Consider the following 18,346-nt stretch of genomic DNA (forward strand, 5'->3'; position numbering starts at 1 on the left):
TAAGGCGAGCGTTATCTTAGATACACAGATACACAGACAGAATAGCGATAGTATATATATATATATAATGCCGCGTTTCTTTCCACGATTCTAAGGTTAAAAAGAGAGACGGAGCATGGTTACTGAGTACTTCGTACAGTAACATGCGTAAAGCCTACACTATGTCACGTCTCTTTCCACGATATACGATTCTAAAGGGAGAAAAAGAGACGGAGCATGGTGTTAACAGCAAGTACTTCGTACACACGCACACACACACGCATTAGACAATTATTATATACGATATTAATATTGTTATAATTAAAGGTTCACCAATTGTCAACCATTTTTTACAAAGTTTATACTATGCTCTCTTGCTTTGTACAGTAATGGAGAGGTCTATTGCTAATTGACGAGCATCCACCTAATGCCTTTCTCTGGTTATAATTTGATAACATCTTCACTAAAATATCGGAAGAACCTAAGAAAGTAATAAATTGATTAGTTACATAAAAGTTAACTGGATGTCAGTCATTTTCTGAAGATTATATCACGTAGAACCTAAATAATTGATATATTGTTGGATATTGTCAATCCTTTTGTTCAGCAAAATCTCTGAAAGTCTTCTAATTGTGTCTACTATATCTGTGTAATGTTAACTTATAATCTTTGTTAAATCCCAGTTTTAAAATTGTGAGTATGTATTAAATTTTGTAATAAAAAGTAAATATTAAATAGATTTATTTAAATTTCGATTCATATTGGCAGATTCTACCCAGCGTAAAATGGGTGGACTGTGGAGTGTGTGCTTGGCAATATATAAAATAAATTTGAAAATCGATGGATATATTGATGGTGCGCAATGTTTTTGAGCATACAGTATCGATACATTCATGATAATGACAGGTCACACGCTCAAATCGCCACTGCATGTATTACGACCAGTATGAGTCCTGTTTACATAACCTATCTAAATATTAATATCAATTTTATGATTCTTTGTTAAATAAAACAACAAATTTAATTTATGTATAAATATTTAATTGTATTCAACACACAATCTTATCATTTAAAAAAATACATAGTAAATGGATATTTTCGTAAAAATTTTGTGTCCTTTCAAACCTTGACTAAGAATTCAGCTCACTCATTTTAATTAAGATAAAAAATTTCAATCTCGTATTTACAACAATAATGTACAAAATATATTTTATTTGTGTATAAATTAAATTTAATCTTATATGTACAACAATAAATTCTTAAAGCTCAGTGCAGACTCATTCGATTAAAGCTTTCATTGATACCCAACAACAATGGTTTGCAATCAATATTAATTATTCTACAGTATAATAATTATTGAGATCCATTCATTTGAACGTACTACAGTCGATTGTTTCACAACCTTAGTTTTGTCTTAAGTCTTTGGTAAATTAATTTAGAGGTAGGATTTGGATTTATAACGCTAAGGTTGCTAGGTGGTCTTTTGTCAGTAGGCCAATTCGGCACCCCATGGTCTGTACGGCTTTGAGCCGCTTTGAGCATATTGGTGATGGGGTGGTGGTGGTGCAGAATGGTGATACGTCGATGGTGGATAGTTGGCTGTGCTGGTGGTGGGTAATGGTGCTGGGGGTGGCGCTGACGATACTGAACCTTCAGAATATCCATGGTGATCGTGTATAGGAGCATGTGGAGCTGGAGGTGCACTAAGTGGAGCATGTGCGTGAGGATAGGGTTGGGTGCTGGGCACTTGAGGATATGTGGGATAAGCGTGAGGATAAGAAGGAGCACTGCATGATTTCGATGCCAATTCCCTTTGTGCTGCAAAACATTGCAGGTGACTCATGAGCCGTAGACGAAGAGGATCTTGGATGTCCAATCCTTCACAGCTGACGAGGTAACGAGCTACTTCCGAAGCGCATTCTCTAAATCCTATGCTATGGTAGTCCATAGCGTATCGTTGAGGATCATATGCGAAGGAATCCACACCTGTTAACAAAAAAAAAACAACGTTTAAGATTTTATAAAAAGTTTAGGCTTTAAATCAAGCAAGGAAAAATTGGCGTATTGGAGGGGTCATCTTTTATTTGACGTAAGTCTTTGAGGGGAGAAATTGCGACTGTGCTGCGGTCCACCGGAATCAGGAAATTCTGGATATCTACTTCCACAAAGGAAGGGGAGGGAGCTTTGTTTAAAATCGAACTTTCAATGGAATAATACGCGTATTGTAAAAGCAACCCCACCTGGTGCGACCAGTCTTCAAAGGTGAATCACCGTGAGGGTTAGTCAGAGCAAAGTTCAAAATATCGATTTTAGGTTGACGATCACAAAAATTTTATGGTTTCACATATTTCAAAAGTAAGTTACGATTTGCAAAGACATTCGATACGTGTGACTAATTGTTTGTTCAGTTGACCTTTCTGTCAAGTTCAAATTAACGTTAAACGACTCCGCTTAAAGTGTAATACGATAGTTTACGGAGAACTAAGTAAATCAGCTCTTGTGTTTATAAAGGGTTCATTGTTATTTGTCATCTAAAAAATCATCACGTGAAGCCACATATTGAATTGTCCCGATTATATTTTTAACTCTTTTATTAGATTTTGTAAAAAAAATATAATTTAATGGACATATCATATACATACATTGCCCAAAATCTTTGTAAATCGATTTTTTTCTAATTTTTAGAGTGTGGTCTGCGTATAATTGCGTATTTAAATAAAGCGAATCGAAACAAGCGAGTCAATTCCTCCCCTTTTGCGTGTTAAGCCAAGCAGAAATAATAAGGGTGCAAAGCGTGGGAATGCATGTGAATCACATTCAAAGTTGCGAGGGGTGGCACAAGGGTGGCTCACCTGCAAATTCGCTAATGGGCTACAAGTGTCATCATTGCATCGAAAACATTGAAAACTTATAAAATTATATAAAAACTGCTGCCTGGGTGAAGCCGGCCGCTTTAAACCAAAAACATTATCTTAATACTTAAACATTATTTTATGTTTAATTATGCATTGTCCTATTTAGTTGTATTTTAGTTTTTATTCTTTTCTTTCTCATTTGTTTGTCTATATGTATTTTGTAAAAATCTATAATTGGGCTCAGATGTTATTTTGTTATATATGTATGTATATTCTTTGTTTTTATGAATTTCTACAACTGAGGCCTGTTGATTTTTCAATAAATAAATAAATACAAAATAAGATAATTTTATTCAATATAAAAAAAAGGTTCAGTATTCCTATGTACTCGTGTGAATATGTATAAACTCGAAGAAAGCAACGATACTAATAATTCGATAACAAATGCAAGCGAATATGAAACGTATGTAAATTGGATAAGAGTTAAAATGGCATGCATCGTAATTAATAGTTTGTTAACAAGCAGGCGAATACGACACTTACTGCATTAGTGGTAAGGTCTAAAATTGCGTAATGAGTTGATTTCAAAGCGATGAATCGAATCGAACGGGAACGTTCATGTGAAAATTTCCGCGCCATTTTGATTGATTGTCAATTAAATGAAAACAATAACAATTTTAAGTTTTCGTTATTTTAAAAATGTCATCGATCACATTAAGCGGCGCTTATGCCTTTCGCGATGATGTGAACGAGCGTGGGAAAACAATCATCGAACAAAAAGCGAATGGAATTAATACCCTGCGAGTGGGCGAATAAAACCCCTTTGCGACCACCCCTAACATATCCTCTGGCATATGCTCCATACACATAAATAATGCCAGAGCGGGTGGTGAATGGATTAAACGATATCGAAAATTATCGCGAGGGGGAGTCGGTTCCCATGATGGCAGAATAAGCGCCAGATACAGAGGGAGCTGGAACTTGCCTAAATTTAAAATTTGTACCACATCCAGCTTCCGGATAGGAAGGGTCCAGATCTCGGGCCTCCTTTTGCACGGTCGGTTTCCTTCTGTGGGATTCGGATCGGTTTCGGATTACCACGCGCGTTCAAATCCGTCGGTCACGGGATCCGCGCGCGCAAAGGGTTAAAAATGACCACCAAACTACGTGACCATCATATTTATGGCGGGTGCATTTAGTTATTGTGGGATTTCGGATCGGTTTCGGATCCCAAGCCGATAATTTAGTGATATAATAAATTGTACGACGCGGCTACTGTTGTGGAGATGAGGCAAGTCATCGTAGATTCACTGATTCATAAGAGATTCGTGATGATTACCAATTAAATGTATTAAATCTCAAGATGGGCTGGTCATGGAAGAGTTATCATTCCCATAATAAATGGACACGGTTGTTAATTGGTCTTCAAGGATGTATATGTATATGTACATACATATTACACAAACCAGAGCAAATTATTTTTCAATGAAAAGTTATCTATCATTTTTTATATATAAAATGCTCTGCAGACACATTTTTTTATAACAAAAACACTGAACAATAAAACTAATTACCGAAATGTAGACTTATTAATCGTTACTAAGTTTGACCCACTGAATTTTAATATCACAATGATTTTTGTTGGTCTTGGTGCAATTTTTACAGATTATTAGATTGTGCAGTATTTAATTCAAAATTTAGTATTGCTGTGCCATAATTACAGTATTGCAATCAATAGTCAGATGTTCACAGACTGACTGTGATTTTTATTGCTTTGAAATATGAATATTGAATTATTTATCGAATTTTAAAAGTTTTTTACGTATTATGATGAGCTAATTCATTTACTAAAATCATTTACCGCTAAAATTAGACCATTTCGATAAAAAGAAAATACGGACATAAAATAACCAATCCTTATAGACGTAAAGTAATAATTTAGTGAAATTAGCTCATAATATTACGGGAAAAAATGTGTTAAAAAAAAGTATATTTTTTACTTTTAAAATCCGTTAGATAATTAATTATAAGTATTTCAAAGCAATAAAAATCAAAATCAATAGAAAAAATATCCGACTATTTATTCCAATACTCACTTTTGACACATCAATATTAGATTTTGAATTACAGACTACAATAGTCAAAAAACTGCCCATTTTTTAAACGCTCATATCTCTGAAACGAAAGCAAGCCAACATAAATCAGTCACCATTCCGGTAATTATTATATTTTTGTTTCTCAGTGTTATTGTTATAAAAAAATGTATCTACGGAGCACTTTGAATATATATAAAATGATACTTAACTTTTCATTGAAAAATAATTTACTGCTTGAATTGGAGACAGTTGGTTACATCAGTTAAATAGCGGTGCATATTTAAACTCAAAAATACCATAGTTTAACGGAAACGAACTGAGGTTAATTCGCGTAGGGTTGAGGGCAAAAAGCGTGACTTTCAAAGACCGGAAGTTAAAAAATCTTACAACGGTTATATTATACCTCTACAATCAACACAAAAATGTAAATATAAAAAAGCGAAAACGGAAAGTGTGTCAAGTTTTTTACACCGAAAAGAAATTTTAAAATCGCATCAACATTGTGATCTAAACCCTACAAAAATGAAACTTCTGTAGATAAAATCAATATAAACACCAAGTATGAAACTATTAACGGTGGGAGGAGAGGGGAGAGGGGTGCCTCCCAAACGTCCCACTAATTTCATGCAATGTTTCAGTCTTATTCAATGTATTAACTCCATACATTCCGTATTGAATTATTACTTAAAAAAAGCGCATATTTTGGTATGCGGTTTTTTCTTTCACCGAAAAAGAATACATCAATTAAAAGTATATAGGAAATGGAGTTGTTTTAAAACAGTAATCGTGTTTAACGAATTAATGGCCGTTCCATATGGAAGTAGAAACACCTGATACCAGCAGGATATGTGGTGTTTCAAGCAGGTAGGTCCAATCGCGAATAGTCAACAGGTGTGCAGACCCTACCGACAACAGGGTCAGGAAGTCGTTATGGTCCTCAAAAGTCATTAAGTATGCCGACTATCTCAAACTATCACTATAATAGCTTAGATTCTCAGAAGAAAGTTCGCATAATATCAATTTTAGAAATTGAATTCGAATCATATACACACGTGTAAAGCACTCGTTACTGGAAAGGTGATTAAATAGCAAATAATTCCAAGTAAGTCTGATATGTGTAATATACAAAACGTTGCAGAGGAAAGTACTGTTGAATTTAAGGCATGTATATTGAGATTTAATTGACTCGCATGCGCCATAACAATTGGAACGGACTATACTTTCCGTACAAAACCGCAGACGATTCACACAGGTAGACGGTTTTTGTATGTTTTTTTTGTTCGGTTATCAAATAGACATTGTTAATTTCTTGTATTCATTGAGAAGAAGGGAAGGATGATGCTCAGCGTGTGTTCAAAAAGAAGAAGGTGAGATTATCTGCGTATATGTGGAGAAGGAAAAAAAATGGTGACCATCTGACACGTTCCGATCCTGGGAAAAAGGGTCAGTAGGATGAAAGTGGTTAGAAAATGAAAGGACTACTTCCTGTGTGTATGTCGGTTAAGGATGTATCCGTTTTTAAAAGAAAGCGTGGCCAAATGTCTATCGATTAGACACGGTAATGTTTCATAGTCAATAATAATTTACAATTTGTTCGCAGTGCGGCAATTATACCTGACGCATACAAAAGCTGTTTAAAAATCAAACAAGCTCTACAAACACTAAACATATTTAAAAAATGAAAAGCACATATGTTGCCCGTCTGATAACAATCGAATATGATATAATATGGTGCATTTAAAAAGAAGTAACGGCTGTTTGTTAAAAATTCGCGTAACGGTTTCATCACTTCCTCATACGAAAAGCGAAAACGATCCTTATAAAACCCCGAAAACTGTTATCTTTTATGCACTTTATTTTTTTTGCGTCCCGGCCCAAAAAAACCGCTCATTGTATTGTAATATTACGATTGTGCGGGGTTTTTTCGTTCAAAAGTGAAATCCTGTTATTTCCCGTCTATTCACAAATTGACAGGTTGCGATTTTTTTTTTTAAATGAACTTGTGCGTACCTTTTGCGTGGAGCATTTTCAGATGGTCGACAGTTAGCTGGAGGATTTCCGCTTTCTCTAATTTGGCTGATCCTTGTTTTTCCAAGGCTGAAGGAACTAGTCTTTTCAGCTCCGTCAAGGAAGTGTTGATTCTGTCGCGTCGTTTCTTCTCGATGACTCCTCGTCGCTTCTTTCTGGACATCATCTGACAGGAGTCTGCATCTCCTGGAGAAGTACATCTGTAATAAAAATTGGATTGCTTTAAATCAAACAGTATTTAATAAATTCATTACAAAGAAACAATTTAACAGGTCCTCTATAGTTCGTTATATCCAAAGAGGTTATGGATTCGTACTTTTTGAGTCGGAGTTGCTATAAATCAAACGAACTCGACTCCGATACAAATATTAACTGATCAAAATCCAACGTATGTATGTAACATATATATTCGTGCATTTATCTGAAACGATATACTTCTGTCTTTTTACTTTCTTCATGTTTAGGTCAAATTGAAAACAAGGCCGAAATTTGACAACCTAATCTTAAATGAATAGGACCAACCCTAACTTAACATAACCTGACCCTTAAATAAATAAGTGTTGGCAAATTTACTGATCGATTATTATATTCTACTGATCATTTAGAATAAGTTACTGATAAACTGACCAAATAATTTGTTGCCAATTAAAATCTGACAAAACGGTGGCGGAAAGTCAAACCTATAACGCTACTGACCACTAAACGTCAAGATGTCTAAAAATAACGAACATTCAGAAGTGTTTATTACGATTATTTTTTCACCTTCGAACATCGATCAGAATCGATTTAAATTTCTATCGGTGACCAAACCGTGTAAAATGACAAAGTTTCAAACCGATCGGAAGAATGAGGGTATTTCGCCTGAATCATTTCAAACATACATAGAATAAAACAGATTACATTACTAACAAACTAACCAGTAGATTCTATGATAGAATCACTAATAACTTGTGAAGAGTCTCGGTGATTACAATAAAATGTCTATACCCTTCAGGTATAACACACAGATTACCAAAACACAACCTGCTTTAGATCGTCGACTTTAGAGAGTCTTTAATTAATATTATGTATTAGATGTATTATGAGCATTTATAAGAATTGTAAATAGGTTTTTGAGCTCTTTTTCCTATTATGCTGTACATTAACATTAGAATAATATAATACTAACAAAATTTAATTAATTTGTAAAATAGAAAATGATCAGCGGATCAGTAGCTATTAAAATAGACATAAGATTAGGGTTGCCAGCCGTCCCGATTAATCGGGATTATCACCGGTTTTGAGCTTCGTGTCCCAGTGTCCCGAACGAACCTTTCGGGACGCCCAAAAGTCCCAGTTTTAAAAAAATTCTATTATGCACAAATTAATCAATTTACATAGATAGGCATATTTAGTTCAATTTTGACCAAAATGACGGTTGACACTATCTTGCCCCGAGTCCTTCAGGTGTATTGTGAACATAATTTAGTAATAATAAAAATCATATTAGCCTTGTAAAACCTGACCTAAACCGAAGTTGTATCGGTGGAAAGGCAAGATTTGAAACGAACGGTGGTTTGTTGAAATTTCACTGAAAGTTTTCACGTTATAAAATTTTCCGAGGAAAAGCTCACTCACTGTTCTTTGCCAGACTCTTCGGAGAAGATGTCGTCTCCATCGTCGCTTTCAGACAGGGTCCTCTTGTTGGGGGTGCGCCTGTTGTGCTGTTGGGTGGGCGGGGGCCACGCCGCGGAGTAGCCCCAGTGAAGGGGGCCCGGGGGCGGCGCCGCATCGTGAGGCGCTCCACCCCCGTGGTGTCCTGGCTGCGTCTGGTAGTCCAGTGTGGCGGACCACGGTTCTGCCACGGGTTTGAAAGCCACTTTATTTGGTGGGAGTTTGGTGTGGTGTTATGGGAGTGTGCTGGTCGCGTGCGTGCGCAATGTAGGAGTAGCGCGAGCGCACTGCTCTCGTGTAGAGCGTATGTACGATCGCGTGGCGAGCCGCGTGTCTCACGCGGAGTGGGGGATCATCAGCCGCGTGCCACGACGTGTGCATTCAATTGCCACCCCCTCCATTTTCCGCCGGTGATGCTCTCGGAAAATCGCTGAAAATTTCCCGATATTTCTTCTAAGGGTTGGGCAGATTTGGGTTGTTTTCTTGGAAGAGGGAATTAACTCTCTTCCTTAAGAAGACTGAACCGCAGCGCCTTGTCCATACAAACGTATTAGACTTATGGTGCGTACGCACCAAGCCAAAGAACGGCCCACAGGCCAACTTTTAAAACCAGTAGCGTACAAAATATCGAAATAAAAATTAAATTTAAAAATTGAAATTAAATATCAAAATTAAAACTATTATTATTATATTAAAATTAAATTCAAGTATCAAAATAAAATTATAATCATTATATTAAAATTAAAATTAAATATTGAAAGTTAAAACAGAACATGCACAATTTAAATAAATTTTCGAGATTGACCTAAAATTAGATCATCAACAATCACATACAGGTAATCCTCGACTTTTGTTTGTCAAAGATGGTTTGACTTTGAAGATACGCACTAAGATCGAAAAAATCGTTTTTTTTTTATCGATCATCCACGTGGAAATACAGTAACATCTCATGACGACTTTAACAATATTTTTTTTCGCTCGTAAACAGAGAAATTATAATATTTCTCTGGTTTTAAATGCGCATCGTCGTAATTAAAAACATTGTTGTAATTCAAAACATCAACGATGATTTAATTTTAGCTCAATCTCGCTCTTTAGCTAGATTTTGATATTTAATTTCAATTTTAAAATTTAATTTTTATTTCGATATTTTGTACGCTACTGCTGGTTAAAAAGTTGGCCCAAAATCGTCGTTGGTTTAGTCCGTAAGCACCATTATATTTATATTATGATTAAAGAGAGGACCAACTTTTAATAGTTCATTGTTCATTGTTCGCCGTGCTTTGTTCATTTTTATGATGAACCTTTTTTATGGTCTCTAGCTTTGTAGTTTGCCCTGAAAATAGACCCAAAACGCCCTGTTTCCTGGAAAAAGCACGCTTCTGGTCCTACCTCTAATTTCGATATACCGGTATCGATCACTATCAAGCAAGGATAAACACTACTATACAATTTCAATTGTTTCAATTTCAATGAAACAGCTCAAATGTTTCGTTTTGAAAAGACGGTACCAGGTATGGTACCATGATCGCTAGAGGTCGGAATCTGAAGGGGCCGGAAACGTGCCGCCTATTGTTCCATTGTTGTAAATCCTTTGTAAAAAAGGTTCGGCAAACCTTTAACAATGCATTTACAATCTTTGAACAATAAACAGCCCCTTCAGATTCCGGGCACTAATGATCGCTATATTTTTTCTATATGTTAAAAATTATCTAAAATAAACCCACGTTCCACATCCCGCGCTGTGTGATTTCGCCCTTAGACTTCTCCCTTCCTCAGTTATGGCACTAAAGAAATTATTTTTTAATATGCTATTTATATCCACAATAGGCATGTTTGATTTTTTTTTATTTTTTTGATTAATCAAAAAATTAAATAAATCAAAAATCACTTCACGACACCTCCGGCGCGGGAGGGCGAAGCCCCGGGGCGCCGGAGGTTTCGGGGGGGGGGCGGGGGGCGAAGCCCCAGGGCACAGACGCACACACATTCATTTATAATTTCGGACTGCTAAGTTTATAATGTGCCACTTTTATCACGATTAATATTACGTGCGCGTGCGCCTATAAATTACCTTACATTATACTACATATATCTTTATTTTTATTCGTGTTTCAATTCCTTTTCGAAACCACCCGTTGAAATCAACGGCCACAACACTATGTAATAACGTTTTTATAACGTGTTTTTTAGAACTGATAAAACCGAAATAAAAAATTAATTATCGATTAGAAAGTATTTTTACATACACATTAGTGAGTGTCCGTGTGAGTATTTTTACATATATGTATGTGTATGTATATATATGTATGTGTTTATGTATGTATGTGTATAGGTATACGTATGTGTATTTTATATATTTGTGTATGTATGTTCCTGTGTATGTATGTGTATTTGTGTGTACGTGTATATACCTATATTTGTTTATATACATATATATATATATATATATATATATACATACATAGTTTATGTTTATGTAATTGTTATTGGCTAGGAAGGCGCATTGGGTTAACGTGTTAGGCCTTCCCGGTATAAACAAAATAAAAAGGTTTTGTTTCTTTTTTTCAATTGAATTTTATTCATGGGTACATGGTTAGCAACATTGACGCCTTGAAGTAAAGCTGAAACGTCACTATGGCATACATAATTATAATTAAATAAAAAAATACTAACAATTAGTAAGTTTTGCAAAATGCACATACATACATATATATATTCAATATAAAAAACACATTGTTTAATCAACAACTTCAAATGTCAAATTATTTTTATTTAGATTTTCAATCAGAGAGGTCTTGGCGAAGGCGGCTCCCGGTGCTATAACTCCACCTCTGAAAATATTAAGTTTATTAATTAATTTATGGAAAAATTTAAATCAGAATTATAAATATGTATTATTATGTACATACTTTCCAGGCATTTTGTCAGCTTCTTTCAAAATCGTGATTCCAGAATATATTAAAGCCGTCACCGTAGATCCATACGCAGGATTGGTACCGGAAACCTGTACAAATTAAACATCCAATCATTCAACGTAGCAAAAAGTGTAAACATATTTTAATAATGAAATAACATACTCTAACTGTCATTGATTTCGTAGTTGGTTTTCCGTTCACATCTACTTCTTTTTCATCCCATCCTTGTCCATAAAGTGACAAAGTGAACTTGGTATTATTCATGCACTCTTCTGTAGGACCCTCGTGCGAAACAAAACCCAAAGAGAACAATCTAGGGTGCTTCAGCAACAGTTTTCTGCCAAATCCGAATTGAGCCATCACTGCAATATTAGCGAATACGAACAAAACCACCAACAAGGTGAACAACGATGGAAAAGCAATGTAAGCAGACATTTGAACTGGACGTTTCTCTTCTGTTTCGTACAAATATCTCTGAGATCGATAAACCACTGAACCATCAGGTCCCGGGAAAGGCAAACACCATTTGTTTACGATGTTGCTTTTATGAATAATATACCTGGAAATTTAAATACACAATATAATAGATAATACTATAATGTATACAATATAATGAATGTATATCAGGGTAGCGAGCCCTTGCCTAATTTTCAAGTGGCTGAATTTTCTTTTCGGGAAAAAAAAATTTAAAGAAAATCGGAAACAAAGGAACGAACGTTGGAAAAGAACGTAAAAATTTTATAAAATATAGAATGAAAAAAGAAAAAGTTATAGACGTTTAAAGAATTGAAATCTGACATGGTGAAAAGTGAGAATAGTCACCGCCATCTATGTATAAAACTAAAGACTACATAGACGTCACCCAGATTTCAAATTTGCCAACTTCAAACACGTCTTAAACGATATTTTATCTCTATCGTAATGGCGGAGGATCCGTTTACTTATATTGATGACCAAAATGAGCAATATGGCTCAAGTATGAAAACGATCGGATAAAAGGTAAATTGTAAAAGAATTGTAATCGTAAGAGAAACCTAAAGGAGGCTTGTAATAAAAATGGGACAGTCCCAGCCATAATGGGATATATAGTCACCCTAATTAGGTACCTATTATTTAAATTTTAATTCAAAATTATTTTTAAAAAGTCTTTTTTATATTGTAAGTTCATTTTTACAAAGCTTTAAAACTTTGTTCAAACATTTTCAATGCTTCTTTTTCTGGTTTCATGACAAAAGTTTCACATACTTTTAGCCAACGACAAATGATCCAACGTACAAAAGATCTAATTGAAAAAAGCTCCACCTGACCATTGGTTCACACGCCATTAGATCCAATGATATAACAATTACACAATAATTGATTTTTTTACGAAAGAGCGATAAAGAAATCAATGAATCGTGGGTGACGTTAATTTTAATATTGTGCTTTCGCAGATTATGTATGTAAGTAAGATAATAAAATCAAATTTATCATGAGAGTGCAGATTTATTTTTCACATACAATTTGAAACTCATTTTATTTATTTTATTTTTCACATATGTATAAGTAACGTTGTATGCATATTTTTTTAAATAATTAAAGGATTTAATTATATTTGGGTCAACGGTCGGCTGGATTTTTTGTCGTGGACATTTTTTTTGTTGAAAATTACAAAAAAATAGTTAGAAATTTATCAAAAGATTCGCCACCGCTGTATCGTGTTATTACTAATTAGTCAGATTTAGTACCTGGATTTTAATTTCGGAAGCATTTGCGGTAATTTTTGCGGATATAATTGCCGGCGTAATGATCCCATGTTCTTCTCTTCGGCTATTCCATACACCAAAGATTCCCATGTACCGAAATTTAAAGAAACATCTCCAAATTTATAGTATTCAGAATCAACGGAATTCTCCAAATAAGTTTCAGCAGAGTTCAACTGGCCTTTAAACTTTTGTTGCAAAAATATGACTCCCATATCGGCAGGAATACTGTCAAATCCGCAAGCACTGACTATATAAATCCCGGCTTTTTCTGCGGCTTCATTATAGTGCAATTGTATTTTTTCCATATACTAAAATTATTTACATTTAAAATTAGTACGTACATTATTTTGAATACCAAAAATGTGTTGTAATTACCGCTGTGTCACGACAAAAGATCCACGGATATTTTTTCAAACGACTTTACGTCCATGACAACAAATTTTGCTGAACAAAGCACTAGAAGACCATGGATCCACACGCTTTTAGCTTCAACGAGATAACGGCCTAATGACATAGATCAATGGTCAGATAGAGGCTTAGTCTACTGGATCTTTTGTCGGCTGGATCATTTGTTGTGAGCGTTTAGCCGTCGGACTAAGAGTCTGTGGAGCTTTTGTCGTGGAACCACTTACAGCAGGTTCTCCGCTGACGTCTACATGATTGGTGCTTGTTTCAATACAGGCTTGGATTAAAGCCTCGCCATAAATGTGATATGGGCCGCAGCAGTTGACGACCACAGTTGCTTGTTTTGTCATGTCTTTTAGAGAATCTGCGTCACTTACGTCGGCGATCAAAATTTTTATTTTTGTTAGGTCGTCACCTGAAACGATACAATTGGAAAGATTCTACGCACTTTTGACATAATTGCGCAATGATTTTAAACTTACCAGTTTTATCCTGTAAGTCTTTGATGATTTTTTCCAATTTTGATTGAGAACGTCCAGCGATAGCCCAACTTAACGTCCTATCGTTTTTCGCTAATCTGTGTACTTCTTCTACAGCGTGCTTTCCTGTGAAGCCACTTGCACCGAATATAACAATTCCAAACCGGTCTGTCATCTCTGAGGATTATTACTTTTCAACGGCTTCAACTGCAAATTAATTTGCTCGAATACTAAAATATTAAAAATATATGTTAAAAAAATATATATGAAATATAAAAATTATAGTCCCGGCCTAAATGACAATCTTAGAGCAATACTTTTATATTTATTTTATTTTATTACACTCGTCATTACAGATCGCTCCAATGCGACGAGTATACGAGAACGGTCAGACAACGTATACAGTACGTTCAATAAACATCGAATACAATAATTAATCAAGTACATAAATAATAATCATAGAGACATCTATGGATTATTTTTAGATTTTGTGCACAATTATTATTACAATTTTTATACACATAATAAACACGAAATTATAGAGACATCTATAGATTTCAGATTTCTGTGCATAATTTCTAGGAATTATACACACAGATTTTTGTGACAACAGGAAATGATCTATTACCAATTTTCAGGAACCGTTTTAACAATGATCAGATAAAATTGACAAACTCTGATAGAGAAACGATCGATTTGGAGTCACAAAACCCCCAAATCTAACCAGTAGTTTGACGAGTCGAACCATCGATTGCAGTGGTGCTAAATATGTATATACGCCACCATTGAGCCAAACTGCTGGCTACAGTATACATATTTTAAATGAACCAAATACAATATGTGTATACTAGAAGATATAATAATAAAAATAATAACTTTTTATTCCTGGCGATAGGGAGAATAGTGCAATCCCCAACCCCCATATAAAAAATATATAGATAATAATATTATTGAAAAATAATAATAATAAATAATAATAATTTATATCGAGAGCCAAACTTCGCAAGTTGGCAAAATTTCAATACGGTCATAAGAGCGAAATCACACAGAATGGTATGGGACGTCTTTGGTTTCCCATTGTGCACGTGTAGAATGAATATACATACATATTTGAGAGGTCGCACGTGTATGCATATCCATAATTTCTTCAAAAATGGGATCCACTGTTATCGATCACTGTAAAGCAAGGATAAAATATCACCGAAAACACTCCAGGGGGTGATTTCTGGGACTGTGTACGATGAATATGGGGTAAGAATGATGCGTTTTTGTCGTATGTTTAAAAGTACCTAGAAAAAACACACGTGCAACGTCCCGCTCTGTGTGTTTTCGACCTAAGATTTATGGAAATTATGTAGTATATATTAAAATAGTTAAACTAATAAAAACCTTATAAAAAGCAACTCTGATATAATAATAATGTTTAAAATTTTTATATATATTACAGTGAAGATGCAGATGCAGAGGCACTTGTAAAAGTCAGGGCAGCCGATTGGGTAGACTGCGATGATGTTAATGACGATGCAGTGTCCGGTGTTGGACTCTCAAACCACGAAGCATGTCGATCGTACAAGGTGATCAACAAGTATTAACAAGTACAATGTACATTTTTACGTATTTCATAAATAGGGTTGTCTAATTTTTATATTGATCATATTCTGTCAGAAGTTATACATATTTCGTTTCAGAATTTTTTGTAGTCACGATTCCAATTGGTTGAAAGCCTCTAGGACAGTGCTACTCAAACTTTTTCAGCTGGCGGACCAGTATATATTTTTCAGTAATTCTTACGGACCAGCATCATATTTTAAAATAAAAAGGTTATATATGTATGTATATGGTTGAAAACTTGTAAACAAATAAAAATAAAATAAAATCTAAGTAGTAAAATTTATCTTATTGAATTCAAAGAAATACAATATTTATATACTTAGACAAAGATAAAAAATGAAAATACAAAAAAAACTAGACATACATATGAGCTTGTTTGTTATTAGATAACTTATCCAGTCGTGGTTTAATCGAAGACAATGCCACACGTAATCATAAATATCCACACTATTACGATGTTTTGTTTTAATTATACTCATGATTGATAAACCAGTCTCGCAAAGGTAATTTGATGCAAATTGTAAAAGAGTTTCCACTGCTAGTTCATGAATATATGGGAATTCTACTTTTAATTTGATCCAAAAGCCTGCAAGTGAAGTTGTGGTCTCAAAACTTTTTTTTAATTCTCATTACATGGCAACAATGGATTTCGTATCCATCCTTTTCCCTTTTGTGGATCGTCATCTGGTGGAAAATAAAAATCGAATCGCTCTGATAAATTTGTCAAATGACAACTGATTATATCGCGCAAAGATGTCATATTAAGCTCCTCTCCTCCTTCGTAAATAATATAAGCTGAATTGTGAAACGTGTCATAGCAATCTTTTGAAACACGAATCTTCCATGTTTTTAGTTTTCGTTTCAACCCATCTGTATTGTCTGCCATTGTGAAACAGGATGATATTCTTCCTTGCATGGATAAGTTAAGGTCAATCAAAATGCAAGAAATATCTGTCAAATAAGCTAGCTTGGCTATCCAGTCTGTATTTTGAAATAGTTCTGATATAAGCTATTGTTTTATTTTTTTAATTACGTCTTTCTCCGCGGATCAGTAATGGGCCGCGGACCATAGTTTGAGTAGAACTGCTCTAGGATAAGCGATTCCTGTCTATTCGCTTATTTTCCTCACTAATACAAACAGCTGTCAACTATTGTTCCACATATGAAACTTTATTTTTATCTGAATAAGGGAAGCTTTAGGAAGCTAAGGGAGACTTTGTCAAATGAAAGACATTTGTGATTTAGTGATAAATTTCATACATTCATGTTTTTAACTCAACCAGAAGTAGTATTTTGAGTTTTTGAAGTGAAGTTTTTCTTTTTTTTCTCCGAAACCTTTCAATATATTGCATTGAAATTTCATATCTATAAGTTTCAGTTTACTATCAATTAACATAATAAATTAAGTGAAGAAAGTGACGTTTACTCCTGTTCGCTTTTTCTTCTATTTTTTCGACCCATTATATATATATGCTCTTCATGAGAAAATTACCGTATAATTCTTGTATTAATATCGTTTAAATTACAAAAAAATAATACATATAATAAACCTGAATGTGGGATTGTTATCCATTAGAAAAGTCGAAAATGTTGTTACCACATGATTTATTCCACACTACTGAACGTATCGAGCCAAAAATTTAGAATTGTATTCTTTATTTAGAAAATTGATAAGGTTTTATGTAAAACACTATCTGAACCCGGCATGCGTTGCAATACTATGTACAATAACGTATTTCCGTTCCCGTTCCCGTTCCCGTTCCCATACCCGTTCCCGTTCCCATTTGTCGGAAAAATACAGGCAGTGAATACATTTGAAATTATTGCATTGCAATGACCGTTTTCCCGTTTCTGTTCCCGTTTTTGGGCGTTTTTTTTACAATAATCTTCCCGGACATGCAAACTTAGGTTTAGGAGCCTATATGAGAGACACAGACATTCAATTTTATATATGTACATATAAATATAAAGATTCGAAGATGTTTTAATGTAAAACTTTGTTTTTTATGTAAAACGATTTTATTTAATTTTTTATGTAAAACAATATTTTATTATTTTATTTTGACTTTTTGAATTATTTCTATCTTGATATTTTATTATTACAATATTTATAGTGATGTTAAATAAAAATAATACGACAGCCGTAAAAATAAGTTTTGTTTTATTGAAAAACCAAAATGTGTGAGTTTCTCTACATTAGTGCTCAAAAGTTTATCGGGATTGTAAATTGTTGTATACATGCATTGTTTTTGTATATATTTGTATACATGCATTGTTTTTGACAGCCCTAGGTGACGATGCACGGAAACCAGTGGATCTGGTCAAGGTCACATGCGTGTATGCGGTTTTTTTTATTAACAATTTTATCAAGATCGGCGCCTAGCAATTTTGGGGCCCGAGGCAAGAATAAAGTGCCCCCCCCCCCCCTCTTAAAAATCATAATGTTTTTATTACTAAATATCACCATAGGAATTATAAACACAGCTTCAAGAAGATAGAAATAACATAAAAGGTCAAAATAAAATAATAAAATATTCACTCTTTTAGTTTACAGATTTTAACCAAAATTTCATCAAC

General features: G+C 34.3%; 2 protein-coding genes across 2 annotated transcripts; both read right to left on the reverse strand.

The window, feature by feature from the left end:
• Positions 1–1,001: 1,001 nt before the first annotated feature.
• Positions 1,002–8,957, reverse strand: LOC143914582 (hairy/enhancer-of-split related with YRPW motif protein-like). Its single transcript, XM_077434848.1, has 3 exons — positions 8,576–8,957; positions 6,941–7,158; positions 1,002–1,965 (listed from the first exon to the last, which is right to left on the reverse strand). The coding sequence occupies exons 2-3, from the start codon at positions 7,122–7,124 to the stop codon at positions 1,466–1,468; spliced, it is 684 nt and encodes a 227-aa protein (XP_077290974.1). The 5' UTR covers positions 7,125–7,158; positions 8,576–8,957; the 3' UTR covers positions 1,002–1,465.
• A 2,222-nt stretch (positions 8,958–11,179) lies between these two features.
• Positions 11,180–15,748, reverse strand: LOC143914197 (saccharopine dehydrogenase-like oxidoreductase). The gene is made up of 7 exons (XM_077434309.1): positions 15,604–15,748; positions 14,162–14,388; positions 13,907–14,094; positions 13,257–13,582; positions 11,692–12,088; positions 11,524–11,618; positions 11,180–11,445 (listed from the first exon to the last, which is right to left on the reverse strand). Exons 2-7 carry the CDS (start codon positions 14,331–14,333, stop codon positions 11,352–11,354), a joined length of 1,272 nt encoding a protein of 423 aa, XP_077290435.1. The 5' UTR covers positions 14,334–14,388; positions 15,604–15,748; the 3' UTR covers positions 11,180–11,351.
• Between the last annotated feature and the right edge of the window lie 2,598 nt (positions 15,749–18,346).

Source organism: Arctopsyche grandis, chromosome 7 (assembly GCF_051622035.1).
Source record: "Arctopsyche grandis isolate Sample6627 chromosome 7, ASM5162203v2, whole genome shotgun sequence".
In the NCBI taxonomy this organism is placed as follows: domain Eukaryota; kingdom Metazoa; phylum Arthropoda; class Insecta; order Trichoptera; family Hydropsychidae; genus Arctopsyche; species Arctopsyche grandis.

Excerpts from the sequence above, each read along its gene's own strand:
- LOC143914197 (XM_077434309.1), bottom strand. The coding sequence starts at position 14,333 with ATGACAGACCGGTTTGGAATTGTTATATTCGGTGCAAGTGGCTTCACA. Across the intron at positions 14,095-14,161 it reads AGACTTACAGGATAAAACTG|GTGACGACCTAACAAAAATA; the intron begins GTAAGTTTAAAA and ends GTATCGTTTCAG. Across the intron at positions 11,446-11,523 it reads GCTGACAAAATGCCTGGAAA|AGGTGGAGTTATAGCACCGG; the intron begins GTATGTACATAA and ends TAATATTTTCAG.
- LOC143914582 (XM_077434848.1), bottom strand. The coding sequence starts at position 7,124 with ATGATGTCCAGAAAGAAGCGACGAGGAGTCATCGAGAAGAAACGACGC. Across the intron at positions 1,966-6,940 it reads GAAAATGCTCCACGCAAAAG|GTGTGGATTCCTTCGCATAT; the intron begins GTACGCACAAGT and ends TTTTGTTAACAG.